At 41.7% G+C, this 22,899-nt stretch overlaps 1 protein-coding gene across 6 annotated transcripts in view; it reads right to left on the reverse strand.

Moving 5' to 3' along the window:
* KIAA1210 overlaps positions 1-22,899 on the reverse strand; it is a 58,021-nt gene that overhangs the window by 21,891 nt on the left and 13,231 nt on the right. For 2 of the 6 annotated variants that reach the window (XM_083595696.1, XM_083595693.1), the window contains exons 1-3: positions 20,675-20,962; positions 15,603-15,647; positions 505-587 (exon numbers count right to left, since the gene is read on the reverse strand). In XM_083595696.1, the coding sequence (XP_083451822.1) occupies positions 505-587; positions 15,603-15,647; positions 20,675-20,709 (163 nt within the window). In that variant the 5' untranslated portion in view covers positions 20,710-20,962. Of the gene's footprint in view, positions 1-504; positions 588-10,590; positions 11,095-15,602; positions 15,648-20,674; positions 20,963-22,899 lie in introns of those variants that run through there. The other 4 variants (XM_083595694.1, XM_083595695.1, XM_083595697.1 and 1 more) reach the window with 4 other exon arrangements.

Consider the following 22,899-nt stretch of genomic DNA (forward strand, 5'->3'; position numbering starts at 1 on the left):
AAGTGCAAATTTGATAAGATACACCTTTCAATGGGAACTGAATCAAATTGCTCCCCCATCCCTAGCTGCTACTTTGAAAAACATTTTTGGACAGCAGTCAGCCAGCCATTGTTCCATGCTGCCATTCAGGCCTCTGTTGCTGTTCATGAGGGCCATTCTAAAACAGCCTTCCCCAACAGAGTGGCATCCATGTCTTTTTTTGGACTACAACTCTCATCAGCACCAGCCATCATGGCCAATAGTCAAATGTGATAGGAGTGGTAGCCCAAAATTACCTAGAGGACCACAGTTCAGTAAGGCTATTCTAGGAGAAAAAAGAAGAAAGTAGCCCCTTGCCAGAGTTTCAGCTTACAAGAGAGAAAGTGGTGAGGAGTTTGGGAGCGGTGGCTCTGCTGCTGACCAGGTACCATCAGCTTATTGGGGGTTAGTTCAGACTGACAGTTGCCAACCCATAGATCAGGACATCTTCAAAACAGCCATCAAAAGTGCAATATATTTACTTACTTGAACATTCTTCCTCTGTCTCTTCAACCTCACATGGCTCTATCTCATACACTCGAGTCGCCATCACAGTCTCTCTGAAATTTCCAAGGATAAAACGAAAGATTACTTTAGATGTGAACACACTCTGAAGTACTCATGATAGACGGGGATATAGTTTCACACCCAGCAAAGAAGGAAAACATTGTCTCTGATGCAGTCCTACAGAACCACTCTGTGCATACCAAACCGGGGGGGGGGGTGGTATTTCACAGATATGTTTGCACAGGAGCTAAACGGTCTTTCCCTCACTTTTCAATAACACCCCATTCTCCAGCCAAAAACAACAAACAGCCTTGCTTCTCAAGAGGACATGTACCACTTTTCAGGAAGCTGGGATCAACGTTCGCATTAAGAGGGGGAAGAAACAGTAAATGCTTAGAATGTTTAATTTTTTTTCTTTCCCGTGGGCAAAAGAATCTCACAGATCAGACTCTACAGCTTTTTTTTAGACTTAAAAAACCCCCACCTCTGTGCCAAGGGGTTAAAGGATCTACATAACGGAGAATATGAGCTATCACTCAATAAATGGAAATACAGCAGCAACAGCAGAAAACAGCAGATGTGAAGACAACAATATGCAGATAAGAAGCCAGGTCATTTAGAAATAAATTTAAAAGAAACAGGACTGTGTCTAACCCCCCCGGAGCAGGGACTAAAATAGGAACTTATCCTTGCTGTCCACATCTGATTTGGCTGCATATCTAGAAGTATTTGTTTTCGCATTGTTGTGACACATATTCTGTTTCTGTACAAAAATTTATTGGTCTGTGACTGTATAATAAACAATTCTTCTTCTTCAAAGTGGAGAGTTTTCTGGCTAACCTAACTACTGGGTTCATTAAAGGACTAGGCTCAAGTCCCAACAGATGATAGCAGTAGAAACTGGGGGCAGATCTGATCCAATGGCGCGGGGGAATGAAAAGATAGCTATAGCCACAGAGCTCCCTCATGTAACTATCTTTCTAAACTGATGTGCTTTATTATAGGGTCCCTCAGCTCGGGGCTGCAAAAATCCCAGTTCTGCAGTGCAACCACCGGACTGCCCTTCCATCATGCCCACATACCAGAGAAGTCAGAAGGGTTGCAGACTTGCTTAGCTTGCAAAACACTCTCCTCCGCAACCCACCATCTGCTTCCTTTCTTGCATTTCTATGCAATTGAAGGCAGAGGTCCAGACAGGCTTCAACCCTGATAACAAGGTTCAGTGCTGCATCCTGGGCAGCCCCTGCCTTTTCCTCATTCTCCTGAATTCTGCCTGGTATCACTGGCGAACTACCAAGTGTGCTTGTGGATCCTAATTTTATTCCAGGAATGGAGAATCTTTAAATGTTGTGGGCATGCTCATGTAAGGAAGTAAAGGGGGGGAAGGTGTGCCTTCTTTTAAGATGGTACCTAGCAGTTACAGTTTTTGAGTTGCAGCCAACTAAGTTTTACTTGAAATTAATGGGCCTAAGCCGTGCCCGTCAATAGGTCTACAGTAAGGAGGACAAACACTTGATACAACCCTTTATATAAGTATTGTATTAAAAATAATGAACTTTTTTGAAATGTGCTGACTGATAATCCAGTTAATCTTTTAATCAGTTAAAAGAGGGTCTTAGAATCAATTAATATAACCAATTAATCAATTACAGGTTGCAAACCATGTATACACTTTCAAGCATATATTTACAATCAAAGGGCCAGAAAGTTGCTTGAAAACTTTTATGTATGTAAAGAGGACAGCTGAAGAAGTTCAATTCTGCACTTATTCTGACATCCTAGACAGGAGTCAGAGATTCTGTCCCCCCAGATATTGCTGGACTCCAAGCCCCATCAACCGTGGCCATTGGCCATTTTACCTGGGGCTGATGGGAGTTGTAGTCCAAAACATCTGGTGGCACACAGCTTCCCCAGTGTCCCGCCCCACGTTCTCATGTAACTAACGAATACACACATTCCAAGCTATAGGTCACATTCAGAGCTGAGGTAGGTCTAAGATGCCAAGCTCTCTCTTAAGTATCACAAATATAATAAGATAATAATAGCATTAAGAAAGTCGAGTTTAGCAGCCAAGTGACATTCAATATTAATGAAAGCATTCTGTTAGGATCATTAAAAGGTCATGTTGGCTTTTTTGCAAATATCAATGGACATCACGCTCAAATGAGCTCTCTGGGTGCACCACAAAGGCCCATACAATTCCTATAAAAAGGAATTTGATTAAATACAATTACACATTAATGTATTAGGAGGAGGAGGAGGAATAGTAGTAAGTAGAAGTACATCTGTATGGAGAAGTGTGTGTGATTTTCCCGCCATTCACATTGAACAGGCTTTACTGCAGTGCCTTTTATTTCTGGAGAGAGTTTTGTGTGTGTGTTCATGTGCAAGTAAAACAAAATCTAATAGAAAACAGCTGGTTTCGTGGGTTTCCCCCTTTAAAAAAATGTAACAGGAGGAAATGCTTTTCATACAATTACACAGGCTTAGCTGGGGAAGCCAAAGGGAATGAAAGACAAGGCAAGTCTCTTTGGTGAAAGAAACGAAAATAAATGGTTTGCTACGTAGCAGTCAAGCCAAGGGAACAAACGCCTCTTTGAGCCACAGATCTTGAATTTCATGCTGCCTCGATTTCTTCCCACCTATACGGCACCGCCTCAGTAATAGAAATCTCCCGACACAGGCATTCAAGGCAAGCCAAATGTCATAAACGAATACACATCCTAAAGAGATGCATTTGGGCTCCTGTCATTTGGTCACTCTGAACTTCTGCTGAGTTCACACAATCTGGGCACCGTGGGTAACCCAGAATGTTCAATGTGGCTGGGGATGAAGGAGTCACTCGCAGCATCTCCACTAGCTATTCCACATGTACAGGGGCATCTCCCAGTCAGAAGAAACCTGTTCTGTCTCCAGAAGGAATCCAGTGTCTGGGCAGGGAGGAGAAAGAAGGCCCATTGCCTTATACCTTCCCTGCTGTGGCACACCCACCCTCCGAACTAAGGTTGGTGAGCCTGTAGTTGTCCAAATGTTGCTGAACTACAACTTCCAACATCCCTGACCAATCACCATGCTGACTGTGGTAGAGGGGCGCTGGGAGTCCACACACACCTGGAATGCTGCAAGATCACCATTGCTGCTGTTCAGGGAAGTTTTTAACGTGTGATATTTACTGTATTTTTGGTTTTTATGGAAGCCGCCCAGAGTGGCTGGGGAGGCCCAGCCAGATGGGCGGGGTATAAATAATAAATAATTATTATTATTATTATTATTATTATTATTATTATTATTATAGGTCAAGCACAGGTGAGAAGCTAAATGAAAACCACACTCTACACACTATGTGTCAGCACACTGATGTATGCTATCACCCACACACACCTATGACCTGGGCTGGGCTGCGCTGCGCTGAGGACACCTTTAGTTCCCTTGTCTCAGGAGTTAGGGAAACTCAGGCAGAGGGGGAGCAAAAGCAACTATCCAGCCCTCCCCAAGCTACACCCCTCACTGGCCTGCCCTCAAATGTGTCTTTCCCTGACTGGAATGTGTCCTGGAAGTCTGATTATGCCAAGCAGGAGATAACCAGAGCATGCACCACTCTGGCAAGACAGTGCACAAGCAGGTAAGGTCTCAGCTATTGTACCAGGTAGAACAGGTAGGCAGAATTGACCTGTGCCTCCATGGACAGCTATGAGTCCAAAATGACCATCAGGCTACGCACCTGGCCCTTCAGGGGCACAGCTGCCCCATTCAGGACTCCCCATCCCCTGTCCCCCAGAAACAGTACTTCTGTCTTGTCAGGATTCAACCTCAATCCGTTAACTGCCATCCATCCTTCGACCGCCTCCAGACACTCACACAGGACCTTCACTGCCTTCACCGGTTCTGATTTAAAGGAGAGGTAGAGCTGAGTATAATGGTGAACACCCAGCCCAAATCCCCGGATGATCTCTCCAGCGGTTTCATATAGATGTTTAAATTCCCTCCCCTTTTTTCATACAGCAAGGTGGTCAACAACAACAATGGCTTTTTAAACAAAAAAATGCACAGGCCTTTAGATTTGGTAGGATACCATGTGTGATTTTCCTCTGGCTGCAGCTGTGTTTGGATTTAGTTGAGGTTTGTTGTATTAAGATGTGCTTGTTTTTTAAAGGATGGCTCCTTCAATTATAAACCAGTGGGTATGTCTATAACAGCCTCTATTTATTTTTGATTTCGCTGTTCCTGTTCTTCTCCCTGAAGAAGTGCTGCACTATTTTAAGAGGAGATTTTGCTACTTCATAAAATACTCCTTTTTTAAAACAGTATTTTGAGGTTCTTCTTGCTTCTTCGTTGAGAAGCGGGTCCCATTCACCAAACATCCAGTTCCAGCACCCAAGATTTTTTTTTAATGCACCACAGCTGGGGAAGGATCCTAAGTCTATGGTAGTGTTTTTGCTTTTACATGCAGGAGATTCCTGGTTCAATCTCCAGTATCTCCAGGTTGGGCTGGAGATTGTCCAAAATCCTAGAGAGTCACAGCTAGTCAGTACAGACAATACTAGCCACAGCTAGTCAGTACAGACAATACTCAGGTAGAGGGACCAGTGCTCTGACTCCGTATAAGGTAATTATGTTCCTGGGGCTTTATTGCCCTGTTGGTTCAGGAACTTACCTGAGACACTCCACCCACCCATTGCTCCCCTGTACAAAAGCCACATTGGAGTTTCTTTCTTTAAAAAAAGAAAGAAAAGAAACTGAAAATCAGCATAGTTCTGCCCCCTCTCCCAACAGCTTTTCTCTCCCACCTCTACCCATTACAAGGAAGTTATGGTATTGTATTTCTGGTGTTAGGTCGGAGCTTAAGTCTAAAAACGCTTGGTGTTTTTTCTTTTCTTTTCAAAATACCAGGAAAGACTCTGAGGTTCTAAGAAAAAGAGTCAATTATGCTTCAATTGGTAGGTTAAAAAACAACAACAACCAGCTGCAATGGGGAACAGGAGGCAGTTTAGACAAAATTGAATTCCCCTTCCATCCCTTGCTGGCAGACTTGATTCCAAGTGTATTCAATGCAGATGTTTCATGGTCAGGGAATTCCAATATGGAAGGGTACACTTTTGGCATGCATTCCTGGAGGGACACTTGCCATAAACATTTAATCTCCAAGCCAAAACAAAAACTAATTTCCCCCACCCCTGGGAAAAAAAAACCCAGCTCCCCATCCTTGAGCCTCTAGATTGTAAATGAAAGGCAGGCATTGTGGTTTCAGTTCTTGCATTGCCAACAAGCTCTCTTCAGTCAACTTACCAGGGCTTGAGGGGCTGGAATCCAGTTGCAAAGTAAGCTGCACACATATTCATGGGAGAGGGAGGCATTTAGTGCCTGCTTATGCGCTGCTTTTAATAGCCACTCCTTACCCCTGGGAGGATGCATAGGAAGATGCCTCAAGCCAACTTTCCTCAACCTGGTAATCACCACATGTTTTTTTGACCTCAATACCCATCTGCCCCAGCTAGCACAGCCAATGGTCAGGAACAATGAGAGTTGTCATTCAGTGACATCTGGAAAGCCCCAGGTTGAGGAAGGCCATACTGAGCTATAACCACTGGTCCACAACAGTAGCCCAGTGTGATCTATTCTGATTGGTAGTGGCTCGCCAAGTGAAGGCTTTGCTGAGATCCGCTACCCAAACCAGGTAACTGGGGATGTCAGGAATTGAACAGGAGAGCTTCTACATCAAGCCAATGGGCCACACCTCCTTTCCCCCATGTTTGCTTAGACCATCCAAAGGCAGTACAGATGGACTGACTTCTAGATACTACAGATCCTTAAAGGAATGGTTAGTGCAACCTCTGAAAGAAGTCTGTAATTAAATAATGCAGGGGAAAATGGCACCAGAGTCGTGGAAAGAAGCATATATTACACTTGTACCGAAAACAGAGACTGAAAAGACTCAGCTCAAGAACTACCGTCCCATATCACTGCTTAATGTGGATTATAAAATATTTGCAGACATTTTAGCAAAAAGACTAAAAAAGGTGTTAGTGGAAGTGATACATAAAGACCAAGCAGGTTTTCTCCCAGGAAGACATCTTTCTGATAATGTGAGAAATATAATTAACATTATAGAGAAACTGCAAGAGAATATAAACACTAAGGCAGTTTTGATATTTGTGGATGCGGAGAAAGCCTTTGACAATATTTCTTGGACTTTTATGAAAAAGAACTTACAGGGTATGGGAGTAGGCCAAGGTTTTGAAAATGGTATAAGTGCAATATATTCAGAACAAAAGGCAAAATTAATTGTGAACAATGTGGTGACGGAAGAATTTAAAATAGAAAAAGGGACACGACAAGGTTGCCCAATTTCCCCATTGCTTTTTATATCGGTTCTGGAGGTTTTGCTGAATATGATCAGAAGGGACCAGTTGGTTAAAGGTATACAGGTCGGAGTTAGACAGTACAAACTGAGAGCATTCGCAGATGACTTAGTATTGACTCTACAGGAGCCAGAATCTAGTGCTAAAAGGGTTTTAGAACTTATTCAAGAATTTGGTCAGGTCGCGGGGTTTAAACTGAACAAGTCAAAAACCAAGGTTTTAGAGAAAAATTTAACACAAACCGAGAGAGAGAGGTTTCAGAATATGACAGGTTTAACAGTGGTCAAGAAAGTTAAATACCTGGGGATCAATATGACAGCAAAAAATGGGAATTTATTTAAAGATAACTATGAAAAATGTTGGGGCGAAGTGAAAAAAGATCTAGAAATATGGTCAAATTTGAAACTTTCTTTGCTGGGCCGTATCGCAGCTATAAAAATGAATGTATTGCCGAGAATGCTGTTTTTGTTTCAGGCATTGCAAATTGTGGACAAGATGGATTGCTTCAAGAAGTGGCAGAGAGATATTTCAAGATTTGTCTGGCAGGGCAAGAAGCCTAGAATAAAATTTAAAATATTAACGGATGCAAAGGAAAGAGGCGGATTTGCCCTGCCGGACCTTAAACTTTATTATGAATCAGCAGCTTTCTGCTGGTTGAAAGAATGGCTACTTCTTGAAAACACAGACATTTTGGATTTGGAAGGTTTCAATAATGTATTTGGATGGCATGCATATCTGTGGTATGATAAGGTCAAAGCGCATAAAGCATTTAAAAACCATATTGTTAGGAAAGCATTGTTTAATGTTTGGATAAGGTACAAAGATCTATTGGAAAATAAAACCCCAAGGTGGTTGTCACCGATGGAAGCGAAAGCTCAGAAAAAGCTCAATATGGAGGCTAAATGGCCGAAATATTGGGAAATTTTGGAACAAGATGGATATAGATTAAAATTGCAGAGTTTTGAGAAACTAAAGAATAAAGTGCGAGATTGGCTCCATTATTATCAGATAATGGAGGCATATAATCTGGACAAGAAAATTGGCTTCCAGGTGGAAAAATCAAAATTAGAAACAGAACTGCTAGATCCCAAAACTAAGATACTTTCAAGAATGTATAACTTGCTGTTAAAATGGAATACACAGGATGAAACGGTTAAATCTGCAATGATTAAATGGGCACAAGATGTTGGACATGACATAATGTTTGCTGACTGGGAACAGTTGTGGACCACAGGTATAAAATTCATGGCATGTAATGCCTTAAGAGAGAATATTATGAAAATGATTTATAGGTGGTACATGACCCCGGTCAAGCTTGCGAAAATTTATCATTTGCCTAATAATAAATGTTGGAAATGTAAAGAAAATGAAGGCACATTCTTTCACCTTTGGTGGACGTGCCCAAGGATTAAGGCTTTCTGGGAGATGATTTATAATGAAATGAAAAAGGTATTTAAATATACCTTCCTGAAGAAACCAGAGGCCTTTCTCCTGGGCATGGTCGGCCAATTGGTGTTAAAGAAGGATAGAATTTTCTTTATGTATGCTACAACAGCAGCAAGAATACTCATTGCAAAGTATTGGAAGACACAAGATCTACCCACTCTGGAAGAATGGCAGATGAAGGTGATGGACTATATGGAATTGGCGGAAATGACCGGCAGGATCCGAGATCAGGGGGAAGAGTCAGTGGAAGAAGATTGGAAGAAATTTAAAGATTATTTACAGAGATATTGTAAAATTAATGAACTTTAGAATAATGTTGGATTAAAATTAAGAGGTTTCTAGCTGTAATGGGTTAAAAGAATATGAAAAAAAATGGGTTTATAAAAGTAAAATTTCAAGATCACAATAATTTAAGAATAAAGATTTGGGTAGAATAAAGAGGGAAACAAATTGCTGAGCTAATAAATTGAACTGGAATACAAAAAATAGAGGTATGAGGAGGTCCAAGAAACAAGTAAATGAAAAATAATGTGATGGAAAGACTTTTCTTTTTCTTTTTCTGTTTGTTTTTATTTTTTGGTAATGTAAAAATCTTAATAAAAATCTTATATAAAAAAAAACAAAGACAGTACAGTGGTACCTTGGTTCTCAAACTTAATGCATTCTGGTAAGGTAAAGGTAAAGGGACCCCTGGCCATTAGGTTCAGTCGCGGACGACTCTGGGGTTGCGGCGCTCATCTCGCTTTATTGGTCGAGGGAGCCGGCGTACAGCTTCCGGGTCATGTGGCCAGCATGACTAAGCTACTTCTGGCAAACCAGAGCAGCGCATGGAAACGCCGTTTACCTTCCCGCCGGAGTGGTACCTATTTATCTACTTGCACTTTGATGTGCTTTTGAACTGCTAGGTTGGCAGGAGCAGGGACCAAGCAACAGGAGCTCACCCCATCATGGGGATTCGAACCGCCGAGCTTCTGATTGGCAAGTCCTATGCTCTGTGGTTTAACCCACAGTGCCACCCGCGTCCCATCCATTCTGGTAGTCCGTTCCAAAAACAAAGCGTTCCAAAACCAAGGCGCACTTTCCCATGGAAAGTAATGCAAAACAGATTAATCCATTCCAGACTTTTAAAAACAACCCATAAAACAGCAATTTAACATGAATTTTACTCTCTAACGAGACCACTGATCCATAAAATAAAAGCAATAATCAATATACTGTACTATAAAATAAATAAGACCGTATTGTAGATGATAAAAATTAACAGAAAAAGTCTCAAAAACAAAAACGCAAAATAAATAGCAAAAACAAAAGCACCAAACTTATTCCATTCCGGAAGTCTGTTTGACTTCTGAAATGTTCGAAAACCAAGGCACAGCTTCTGATTGGTGCAGGCGCCCCCCCCCACACCACCCCAAAGAGCAGACAACCATATCAGATGTTTGGCTTCCGAAAAACATTTGAATACCGAACATTTCCGGGTTTTCAGCGTTTGGGAACCAAGGTACGACGGTGTTGCCTGCTTTCTGGTCTGGAAAAAAATTACTGTGTTCTGCAGGATAACACAGGACAGTAATACTGTATTTACTTACTTATTTACTTTAAATGTTTTGATATCACTACTGATTTTTAAAAAATAAAATAAAATACAGTGCCATAGAATTAAAACCGTATTAAAAAGTTAGAACCAGATATCAGCTGTTACGGAGAGACCTATTCTTAATTGCCAGCATAAGCCTGACTGAATAGAAAAGTTTTCAACGGTGTTTGAAATCTGGCACAGAAGGCGCCCAATGAATCTCTATTAGCAGAGAGATTTGACAATAATGGGCCCATGACACTAAAGGCTCAGTTTCTTGTTCTTGTCAAATGAGCCTCACCAGCTTGGGGAATGACCAACAACACTCTTGCCATTGATCTCAGTGATTGAACTGGGATTATACTTACTTATTTATTTATTATCCACCCTTTGCACCCAAAGTCCCAGGGCAGGTTACAAAATTAAAACACATCATTCAAAAAAGTAGCTTAAAACAACCTAGAATCATAAAAATAAGGTGGGTCCTATGAATTTACACCTCAAGTATCAAAAGCTAGGATACAGAGATTTGTCTTCAGCATCCTGCAGAAGCTGTATAATGAAGGTGTCAGATGTGGAGGAAGTTCCACAACTTAGAGGGGCCACCACAGAGAATGCCCACCAACCTGTCACCACAAGGTTGGCAGTCCAGCTCCCATCCACCCCCTGACCCAGACATACAACGTCCATGACCTACCTTAGGAACACAGACAAGCAGCAGAGGACTGTGTCAGGGGAACATCCATAAGGAGAAATTTACAAAAATAAGAAATGGGCGTGACTCACACTCCAGCTCTCACCTGGGACAAAAAAACTCCACATTCCCTTCTGCCCCACACCTGGGAAGGTCCACAGTTCTGTGCACTCCAGGAATATGAAACCACTTCCACTAGTCCAGACCACATCCAGCCTCTCACCCAAGAAATGACCTACAGGTGTGTTTCCCAAAATTGGGTCTCCAGCTGTTTGGGGACTACAAATCCCATCAGTCCTAGCTAGCAGATCCAATAGCCATGGATGATGAGAACTGTAGTACAAAAACAGCAGGAGACCCAAGTTTGGGAAACCCTGGTCTAGAAGAAAACATAAACCTTCCAGAGAAAGGGACACCACACACATAACAATGTCCAATGAAACAATAAAGTGGGTGGCCCAAAGAGGCAACTCCTTTTCAGGTGGGCTGATTTGGGTAGAGTCCTGAACAGCTGCAGCTAATCAGACTAACGGTCTGTGGGCTCAGTAGGGTCTAGCCCTAATAATAATAATAATAATAATTTTTATTTATACCCTGCCCTCTCCAGCTAAGGCCGGGCTCAGGGTGGCTAACAAGCAATAATAAAAGCAAGTTGAATGAATAAAACTTAAAAACAAAATACAACAATTAACATTAAAATATTAAAATGTAGCCTCATCGCAGGAGGAGAAGGAAAAGAAAAAAGAAAGAGAGGGAGGGAGGGAATCAAATTGGCTCCAAGCCAAAGGCCAGGCGGAACAACTCTGTCTTACAGGCCCTGCGGAAAGAAATCAGATCCTGCAGGGCCCTGGTCTCATGAGGCAGAGCATTCCACCAGACCGGAGCCAGAGTTGAAAAGGCCCTGGCTCTGGGTGAAGCCAATCTAACTTCCTTAGGGCCTGGGACCACTAGGGTGTTGTTATTTATGGACCTTGAGGCTCTCCGTGGGGCATACCGGGAGAGGCGGTCCCGTAGGTACGAGGGTCCTAGGCCGTGAAGGGCTTTAAAGGTCAAAAGCAGCACCTTAAATCTGACCCTGTACTCCACCGGGAGCCAGTGCAGCTTGAAAACCACTGGGTGAATATGCTCCCATGGCAGAGACCCCGTGAGGAGCCTCGCTGCAGCATTCTGCACCCGCTGGAGTTTCTGGGACAGCTTCAAAGGCAGCCCTACATAGAGCGAATTACAGTAGTCAAGCCTGGAGGTGACTGTCGCAAGGATCACTGTGGCCAGGTTGGGGCGGGAAAGGTAAGGGACCAACTGTTTGATGCGGCGAAGGTGGAAAAATGTCGCCTTGGCTGTTGCTGTAACTTGCGCCTCCATGGAAAGGGAGGCGTCAAGGATTACACCCAAACTCTTAACAGAAGGCAATGGCACTAATTGGGCCCCCGCAAGAGAAGGGAGTTGGTCCCTCATCCCCATACCATCCCGACCCTATTGAAAATAAACTCCAACCTTTGTTGGAAATGTAACAAAGAACCTGGAACGATAATTCATATGTGTTGGGGTTGCAAGGAAATAAAGAAGTTTTGGGGAATAATACATGACGAACTTAAGAAAATGCAAAAAAAAAACTTTGCTAAAAAATCCTGAAGCTTATCTGTTAAGGTTGGTGGGCAAAGACATACCACATATGAAAAAAAACATTTTTTTATATGCAAGAACAGCTGCCAGGGTAGTGATTGCCACTAAATGGAAATCTCAGGACACACTAACAAAAGAAGAGTAGATTTGCAAATTAAGTGAGTATATAGAATTGGCAAAAATTAACTTCAGTTATAAGATACCAATCAAATCAAAAGTTAAGAATGGAGTAGAAGTATTTCGAAGATTATATGTCAAAATATTGTTCTAAAATCGACATGCTAATAGGCTTAGAATAAAAAATATAAGCAATAACAAAACCAATAAAGAAAGAAGGAAAAATCAGAATTTAACAAAAATAATTTATTATAGAATGCAAAGAAAAAAGGTAGAAAGGAATATAAAGGAGTCGAATTGCTGTGGAGGGCAATAGAGGGTGGGTGGTGGCTTTTATAATTAACTGTATAATTATGTAGCTGTTGTAATTTAGATATTATATTTTATATGAGGGAATCATTGGGAATTTTGGTTATTATGTATATATGTTAAGTTTCAATAAAGATCTTTGAACATGAAAAAGAAAAAGAAAATAAACTCCCACCGACAAAAGCCTCTCACGGGCAGCTGCTTTTTACAAGGTAGATAGGTGGCCTGATGTTAACCAGTTCTTCTTCTTCTTCTTCTTCTTCTTCTTATTATTATTATTATTATTATTATTATTATTATTATTATTATTACAAACTTTACTGAAATGTTTTGAAACAATTACCAAGCATAAAGTGTTGTCTTCTAGAACGAGTACATGTGCAGATGTTAAGCCTTGCATGCAGTTGTGCACATGGCATCAAAACAGACGGAAAACAGATTAAGCTCACACCCACAGGGTATACTATCTAGAGCACTAAGATAATTTCTCCGTACTGGCTGGTCTGAGATGTAAGGGGGAGTTACTGCACTATTGTTAATAAAGCATATATTTGAGTTCCATTGCCTCTCCCCACGCCGCCTCTTCCAGCCAGCTGCCTTCTCTCCCTCTTTCCTTCCTTCTGCTGCAGGATATCTGTTTATGCTTTGTAGCGTATTAATGTAACATTCTTATAAGTTAGCTCTGTATTTGTGTAATATTTGTCGCTTAAGTGGTCTGTTCTTGCCTAAAGTTTTCTGCACATTGCACAGAGAGAGAGGGTGTGTTCTAGAAATGTGGTAAAGAAATAAATAAAGTAAGTATCAATAGTCTGATCACCACATTGTGCACCAGCTGGACCTCCTGAATGAAGCCCAAGGGCAGCCCTACATATACAGTGCATTGCAGCAATCTAGCCTTGAGGTTCCCAATCCATAAACTCCAATATAATAATGATCACCTCCATATTTAATAACTGATACAACAAAAATTATGTGACTGGATTTCCCTGACCATACTGCGGTCTATGAAGGTCTTCTTATGTTCTCACTTTGCACTAGCAATAGGACGGCGCTGCCGGTTTGAGATAAGGGGGAAAGGATTGAGGCACAGGAGAGGAGAACTAAATATAATTTACGGCACATTTTTAGGGGTGTCCAATCTTAAGTCTGCCCAAAGGTTTGCATGCCAAATATTTTGTGTAGCTTCTGACATGCTAGAATATAATAAGAAGCTGTGGTTCTATATTTTGACATAAAATCTTCGAAATACTTTCACTCCATTCTTAACTTTTGATTTGATTGATATCTTATAATTGAAGTTAATTTTGCCCATTCTATATACTCACTTAATTTACAAATCCACTCTTCCTTTGTTGGCGTGTCCTGGGATTTCCATTTAGTGGCAATCACTACCCTGGCAGCTGTTCTTGCATATAAACAGTGGCGTAGCGTGGGTTGTCAGAACCCGGGGCAAGGCAAGTAATTTGCACCCCTAACCCGTGGATTTGTGCCCCCTAACCCGTGGATTTGCGCCCCCTAACCCTAACCCCCAGATGTTGTGCCCGGTGCGGCCGGCCCCCCCTGCACCCCCCACGCTACGCCACTGCATATAAAAATATATATTTTTTCATATGTACTATGTCTTTGCCAACCAACCCTAACAGATAAGCTTCGTGATTTTTTATCAAGGTTTTTTTAAGCATTTTCTTAAATTCCTCCTGGATTATTCCCCAAAACTTCTTTATTTCCTTGCAACCCCAACACATATGAATTATTATTCCAGGTTCTTTGTTACATTTCCAACAAAGGTTGGATTTTAATTTATAAATATTGGCGAGTTTAACTGGTGTTAAATACCACCTGTAAAACATTTTAACAAAATTTTCCTTATCATATAGCAGGCGGTAAAGCGAATATCCTCACGCCAAAGTTTCTCCCACTGTTCTAAATATAAAGCGCGGTCGATATCTTGTGCCCATTTGACCATTGTTTCCTTTACCTCTTCATCCATCAAATCATAGTCCAATAACAGAGTGTAAATTTTCGATAATAATTTCCTATTGTTTTGTAATGTAATGGTGCTAAATAGCGATTGTTCAAAATATTGCCAAAATATTGTTCTAAAAATGACATGCTAATAGGCTTAGAATAAAAAATGTAAGCAATAACAAAACCAATAAAGAAAAGGAAAAATCAGAATTCAACAAAAATAATTTATTACAGAATGCAAGGGGGGAAAGGTAGAAAGAAATATAAAGAAGTTGAATTGCTGTGGAGGGAAGTAGAGGGTGAGTGCTGCATTTTATAATTAAGTGCATAATTATGCAGCTGTTGTAATTTAGATATTATATTTTATGTGAGGGAATCATTGGGAATTTTGGTTATTATGTATATAAGTTAAGTTTCAATAAAGATCGTTTTTGGGTGGAAGAACCCCCCCCCCCCCAAAAAAAGAAGAATCTGTGGTTCTAGAACCAACTTGCCAAATATCCTATTTTAACAGTGGTCAGCAAGAAGTCTATGGAAAGCACACAAGCAGGACCTGAGTGCAATAGAACTCTCCCCTCACCATGGTTTTCAGAACTTGGTACTGTACTCTAGTCTCTGCCACTGGAGGCAGAACATAGTCCTCCAGGTTAGCAGTCATTGATAACCTACTTCTCTAAGAAACAGCAAACCTTGAGAATCAAATTTTTTTTGCAAACTTTTGCAAACAACACGGATTTAATTTGCACTCTGAGCTCCAGAAAGGCAGACGATATGGGGAAAGAAAAGAGAGAGAGAAAGAAATAAGTACAACAGAGTTTTTTGTTGGCATAGGCAAAGTTCAGAGTTATACAGCACCCCTTGCCATGCAGAAGGAAGATGTTCTGTGAAATGAGTACAATACAACCCTAAAGAGTGTGAGAGAGTGTGTGTCCATGCACACACACACTACAACACCAGAGTGGTCAAATTAAAAGTTTCATCTTACCTATTTCGGCATTCTGATTGAGATCTCACAGACCAGCGACCACACCTAGGGATGCGGGAGGGGCGCAGATATTCAGTTTGGATTGCAATTTAATGTGAATCAGATTCACACTTACCAAAACAATACACAAACCAAAATATTAATTATTATTATTATTATTATTATTATTATTATTATTATTATTATTATTAAAATAATTTTCTTATTTGTACCCCACCCATCTGACTGGCTTGCCCCAGCCACTCTGGGCAGCTTCCAACAAATATAAAAGCCCAATAAAACATCAAACATAAAAAACCTCCCTGTACAGGGCTGTCTTCTGGGGTCTTCCAAAAGTTGTATAGTTATTTACAACACAACTATCCTTTAAAATTTTCATTTCTCTGAATTTTGTGATGTAGTTTTCCAACAAACAACAAACAAACAAAAACCCAATTTGTGCAATAATGTGTATATTAGGGAAAGTGTGCATACAAAAGCATATATTAATGATAACGCACACACAAATGCATTTATGTTAGGGGAAATTGCTTTGCAAAGATGTGTTACATTAGGGAAAACTGCATACAAAAACGTATATATTAAAAGCAATGGCCGTGAAAACGCTGACAAATTTTCATGAGGACTACTGAAGTGGAAATGCAACAAACTGAATTTAATATGGGGAAAATGATAAGTATGGGAAACTGAAACTGGCAGATTCACCCATTCCTAATTACAACTAGGTTTCCCAGGTCACAACCAAGAGATGGGCTGCATTCAGATGCCATAATAAACCATATTTATTGCCATGGTTTAGAGCAGTGATGGCGAACCTTTTAGAGACCAAGTGCCCAAACTGCAACCCAAAACCCACTTATCGCAAAGTGCCAACACGGCAATTTAACCTGTGTCTCTCATTTTTTCTGTGCGTTTCACGTTTCTTCATTATGACTGCTGCTGTAATAAATACTGCTTCCTAAAAGTTATTGCATTACATTCTTCATTAAATTATCTTTCCATTGATATATAATTTTATAGTATAATTCAGTGCTTTTTTTCTTTAAAAAAAAATGTTTAGGGGTACTGTCATTTTGACTCAAGAAAATCGCCACCGGGGGAAAATAAATACAGTTCAAATTGGGGAAAATATACAGTGAATTTCTTCGCCCATTAAATTCACAAAATGTTTGGGGGTATGCATCCCCCTGCGTCCCCACAGAAAAAAAAGCACTGGTATTACTCCAAAACAAAGTGGTGTTATGAACCATCAAACCTCGGAAATACATTTTTTCCAAAAGGTTCCACAATTTTGGCCACTATTGTACACTGGAGGGCTGTACTAAAAGCCACCATCTACCAATGTTTAATATGAGATAGTAATGATTGTCTGCATGCGCACATACAAATAAATATTAAAAAAAATTAAAATAAACCCAGACAGATGTGCGGGGTATAAATAATATATATTATTATTATATTTTGCCATTTCTTTGGCTGCCGTTTGATCGCAGCCTCCACGGAATGGATTTCTCTGTTGGCTTCCGCAGGAAAGCACAGCGAACTTGTAAACCCAGCAGACCCGTCTTAGGTTGCCGTCTTTATATGCTTACTGACTTGGGAGTTAAGCCCTGCTGAACTCAGGGTGGCTTACTCCCAAGTAAAGATGTAAAATTTCTGGAAATTTTGAAGCCATGAGGGGGGGAAAAGGTTTTTGCCCTGTTTTTCCCCGGGGGGAAATGGAAAAATTGGAAAAATTGAAAAAAAACGTTCAGGGTGGAGTAGTTTTATAAATTGCGTGAAACAGAGTGTAGATAAAAGTATTATGCTTGCAATAAAACGGGTAGCCACCCCCTTTCCCTCAAAAGCAACAAAAAAAGCAAGAAACCATAAACATAAAAAATAATCAGATTTGCCCCTTAGCACCAACAGCACATAAAGTTAAGGTCCGCCTCAATATTTAAGCTCCATAGAAAGTCTACCCTTTGAGCAGTGCTTTTTAAAAAAACAAAACCAGAAGACACAACATATACCTGCGGTTCATTCTATCTCATTTTCTGAACTACAGTGGTACCTCGGGTTAAATACTAAATTCATTCCGGAGGTCCGTTCTTAACCTGAAGCACCACTTTAGCTAATGGGGCCTCCTGCTGCTGCCGCGCTGCCGGAGCACGATTTCTGTTCTCATCCTGAAGCAAAGTTCTTAACCCGAGGTACTATTTCTGGGTTTGCAGAGTTTGTAACCTGAAGCATATGTAACCCGAGGTACCACTGTAATGCTATCATTTTCCATTTCTTCTTGCTCTTCCTCTTTCTTATTTTTCTCATGGAGTTTTAAAAAACTGCTTTGGGGAAAAACGTGGGTGGGGTGGGATGGATACCTGTCCCCCCCCCCAATTTTACCAATTTCCCCCCCGGGCCTTTCCATCTCTACTTGAGGACAGCCGGGGCAAAGCATAAGGCAAATTTTCTGCATGCCAGGCCCAGAAGTAACCAACATCCAGTTACTGAATAGTATGTTGCACTAAGGCTCAAACTCTGTTTGAATGGAAAAGGAGTGTGTGAGTGTGTGTGTGTGTGTGTTTGTGTTTAATTGAATTTGTTATTATATATTATACATCGCATGATGGTAAGAGCTTTCTAAACAGTTTACAGAAATATACAACAGAATATTAAAATGATTGATAAAACAGTTAAAAGCAGGTATTTAAGAGTATTCAAAAGATGATTAAAGTCAGCAGTGGTTAAAAGGAAGTACCGTAAATCGCATGCAGCTTCTACGTGTCCAGGTGGGCTGGCCCTAACCAAAATGTTTTGAGCAGTTGCCAGAAAAGGTACAGTGAGAGCACCTGCCTGGTGTCAATCGGCAGGCAGCTCCAAAGTGGGGGTGCTGGAAGGCCTGGAAAGAAACCGGGAAAATTGGGGGGGGGGGCAGGCACAAAACCCTGGTTTCTCTCCTCTCCACAATTTTCCTGGTTGTTTTTTTTCTTCCAGACCTTCCCGTCTCTACTCCCAAGTAGGAAAAACAGACTGGTGGGAGGCCCTGGCACATTAAAAGTCAATGCCTGCTCAGCCCCTCGCTCACTTGCTAGGCCCTGGTGCCGCAGGCTTTGGACAGCATGCAAAAGCCCTCTTCTCCTCCTCCCCCACCCCTGGCTGGGAAGCTACTGCCCTGGGGCAACAGTGCGTGTGCCCACAGAGAGGGCTCTGAGTGCCCTCTCTGGCACACATGCCATAGGTTTGCCACCACTGGTTTGGAGTGACCAGAAGGTGTCTAGGTGAGCCTTGCATGTCCCCTTCTTTCATTATCCTCCTTTAGCACACCTGAAAAGGAAGACATCAGAAGCTTTCATTACCATTTCTGATCAGCTGCAATTTAGTGTTGCATACAGACTTGACAAACTGTAGTTCACCTTAAGCATGCACACTGCCTTGCCCCTGTGATTGAGGTGGCTGGGGCCATGTGACGTCAGCACATTGTGTGTGCACACTGAGGGGCATGTGCACATGACATAAGTGTGTCCCACAGCATGCTCGCACCACATGCACACACTGTGGGGCAAGTCACTTGCATGCGCCACAGGGTTTGCTGATGTGTTGTGTGCACACCCCACAGCTTGCACGTGTGACACCCTGTGGCATGTGCACATGACCGCCAGGGAATTTTGAGGGGGCCCAGGCCCCTCTTTGAAATTTTTTGGGGGTCTCTGCCACCCCAATGGCGCAACTAACCTTAACTATGGTTTGCTGAAAAAAGCCAGCTTCATAACCCATGGTTTGAAAGGAGTGAAGGTTTGCTAACGTCTCACAGCTGTGCAGGCCAACCACCTGTCCATCAAACTCCCTTCCACAGTGCTTCCCATGTACCCAACAGCCAACTGGAGTTGGACACTTGGGCACCACAGCAAAAGGCACTTTGCAGGCCCTCTGCTCAGCAATGCACCATGTATAGGACTGGCAAAGCTGCTTTCTGTAGAACATAAAGCGACTCCTGCTGGGTCACACCAAAACTCCATGTATCCTATTCTCATAGATGTCCATGGGAAATCCTCAAGGCAGACATGGATGCAACAGCACTCTCCAAACTTGCAATTCCCAGAAGCTGGTACACCTCTTCTGATACTACACTGGAAGTAGTACACATTTTTAAATGACTAATTTCAGTGATTGACAAGTACATATTAAAATTAATGGACCATAACTTAATAAAAAAGAAGAAGAACACAGACATAACCCTGCTTTGTTCCATTCTTCTTCCCTTTTGCAATTTGCTGCATGGATTCCAGCCGCAGAGCAATTAATCAAAACAAATAAGAACCTATTTATTTTAAAACTGCAAAGATGTTGCTTTATAATATCACACTCATTTTTTAAATTTTTAAAAAACCTTCATTTTTTTCTGCAAGTGGAACACTCTCATCTTCAATTCCATTTAGTGTTTTAAATCCAACTAGATTCCAAGAACTTGACACACTGACATATTTTCCTGCTTTCAACTTCACAAACAACTTAGCACACCTGAAAGCATCTTCTCTAACTAATAATGCACATTTAAAAAACGCTATAGAAACAATAAAAGCACATACACTTTCATACTGGAAATCCCACTTTGCATTGTTAAAAACGTCTACTCAGAAGTAAGTTCACTTCTATTCAATGAGGCTTACTTCCAGGTAACTTAATAGGATTGCAGTGATTCAGTTCATATCTATGCAGAAGCATCTCCCACTATCTCACACTACCCCAAGGTACATTTGCAAACTTAATTACCATTATCCATTTCTATATCAAAAGTTGCACTTTCAGGAAAGCCAGATAATTAATTTGGTGCTTCATCCTTTGCATGTGAAAAAATGGTCTTTCTTAAACACCTAAGACCTGGACATTTACACAGAGCAATTTTTTTTAAAAAAAACCAACAGATTCTGCCTGCAGGCTTACAACCTAAAACAATTGATAAGCGGTCCCTGTTCTTGCATACAATATCATGCAATGATTAAAGGAAGAAAAAGAAGTGTTTGCAAAAGTCTCCACGCTGCAAAAGATATATGGGAGAAGGAGGTGGGAAGCGAAGAATAATTAAAGTCACTTACCTTTTAAAGTTCAGACAGCTGTAGAACGCCGCCATGGTATCTCATACACAGTCAGTGTGAGGGTATATTTAATAACTCCTCACGTGCATATAACGATGCTTCCTTCTATCAGAACTAAGCACTTAGCATCCGGCTTTCCCTCACACCAACTCGAAAGCTAGCGTGCCTATAGATTACTAGCCAGATAAAGTTCCTGATCTGAGGCCCACGGGCTCTGCTTAACAGGATTCAAAGAAGGTTGTGCTTGTTCCATACATGGGTAAGAATTGTTAACTCTCCCCTTTCCTGTCCCTGTCTCTCTCAAACTCTACAAAACCACAGCATCTCGAGCCCTAAATACCATCTGTTTGTCTCTCCGCCTCTTTCTCTCCCCCCCACCCCGCCCATGGCTAATAAGGGACTCTGCCGACTATTAAAGAAGAACACACACTTGAAACACGCCGTACGAAAAAGGATGGGGCAAACTAGCAAGCTGCAATCCTGTTAAGAAAAAGGAGCGTTTGTTCGCAGAGGGTCCCAAATTCTATCCCAAGCAGCTCCAGGAAGGGGCAGAAAAGGCTCCTGGCTGCATCCCTGGAGAACCACTGCCTGCCAGTGCAAATCCTTAGCTAAATGGACCAACAGCCCTGAGTCAGTGCAAGGCAGCTTTCTATATGGCAAAAATGGGGAGCCTTTGGCACCGCCCCCCCCATGCTTCTGGACTGCAAGTCCCATCAGCATTAGCCAGCAGAACCAATGATCAGGGATAATGGGCATAGCTGTCAACTTTTCCCTTTTCTTGCGAGGAATCCTATTCAGAATAAGGGAATTTCCCTTTAAAAAAAGGGAAGCGTTGACACCTATGATGATGGGAGCTGCAACATCTGGAGGGGCGATGGTTGGAGTGCTGCTCCAACACTGCTATTGGAGTGATTTCAGAAAATAGGCTGTTGTGAAATGTTGGGGTGCCCAAAAGAAGCAGAGAAGAAAACAGTGTCAACAGGTTAATAGCAGCAATGGAGAAGTTATTTCCTCTAGCCATTAGGAGTCTAAATTATACAGCAAGGAACATCCTTTCTAGCATGCTGCACAGCCAGTTGTTGAGGAAAGTAATTTCTCTCAGCAATGCAAGAGTGTAGCTTATTCCTTCCAGCTATTTTTTATTTTTTTAAATGAGATCCCCGTTATATTTTACTTGACAAGATTTATATAGAGTCGGACCTTGGTAGTCGAACAAAATATGCTCCAGAAGTCCGTTCAACTTCCAGAACGTTCAGAAATCAAAGTGTGGCTTCTGATTGGCTGCAGGAAGCTCCTGCAGCCAATCGGAAGCCATGGAAGCCCCATCAGATGTTCAGCTTCCAAAAATAGTTTGCAAACCAGAACAGTCACTTCTGGGTTTGCAGCGTTCGGGAGCCAAAACATTCAAGAACTAAGTTATTTGAAAACCAAGGTACAACTGTACCCCCAAATTGCCAAAAACCTCTATACCAAGAAATAAAATAAAAAACACTGAAAATGAAGTCATTAAAACCAATCTTCAGCAAACTGTTTTCCCTCCAGGTGTTTTGGGTAACAACCACCCTGCATCAGCCCCAACAAGCACAGCTGCACTAGCTGGAGCTGATGAGAGTAAATAATACAGAACATCTGAGGGAACTGGGTTGGTAAATGTTGATTAAAAACAACCAGTGAGGAAAGCACTGATATGGCTACTCTTCCATGCTTGGCAGCACAATCCAATGCATGTTTACTCAGAAGTTAGAGCCTGTGGATCAGGCCCTTCTAGTCCAGGGTCTTGTTCTCACAGTGGCCAACCAGATGGCTGTGGGGAACTGGCAATTGCAAGCAGGATTCAAGCCCAAGAGACCTCTCCCCTCCTGTGGATAGCTGTCAACTTTTCCCTTTTCTTGCTAGGAATCCTGTTCGGAATAAGGGAATTTCCCTTTGAAAAAGGGAAACGTTGACAGCTATGCTCCTGTGGCTTTCTGCCACTGGTATTCAGAAGCACTACTGCCTCCAACCATGAAGGCAAGGCACAGCTCTTGTGACTAATAGTTATTGCTAGCCTTTGTGGTTGTTGTTTAGTCGTTTAGTCGTGTCTGACTCTTTGTGACCCCATGGACCAAAGCACGCCAGGCCCTCCTGTCTTCCACTGCCTCCTGCAGTTTGGTCAAACTCATGCTAGTAGCTTCAAGAACACTGTCCCACCATTCCATCCTCTGTCATCCCCTTCTCCATCTTTC

Source organism: Podarcis filfolensis (assembly GCF_964270895.1).
Source record: "Podarcis filfolensis genome assembly, chromosome: Z".
In the NCBI taxonomy this organism is placed as follows: domain Eukaryota; kingdom Metazoa; phylum Chordata; class Lepidosauria; order Squamata; family Lacertidae; genus Podarcis; species Podarcis filfolensis.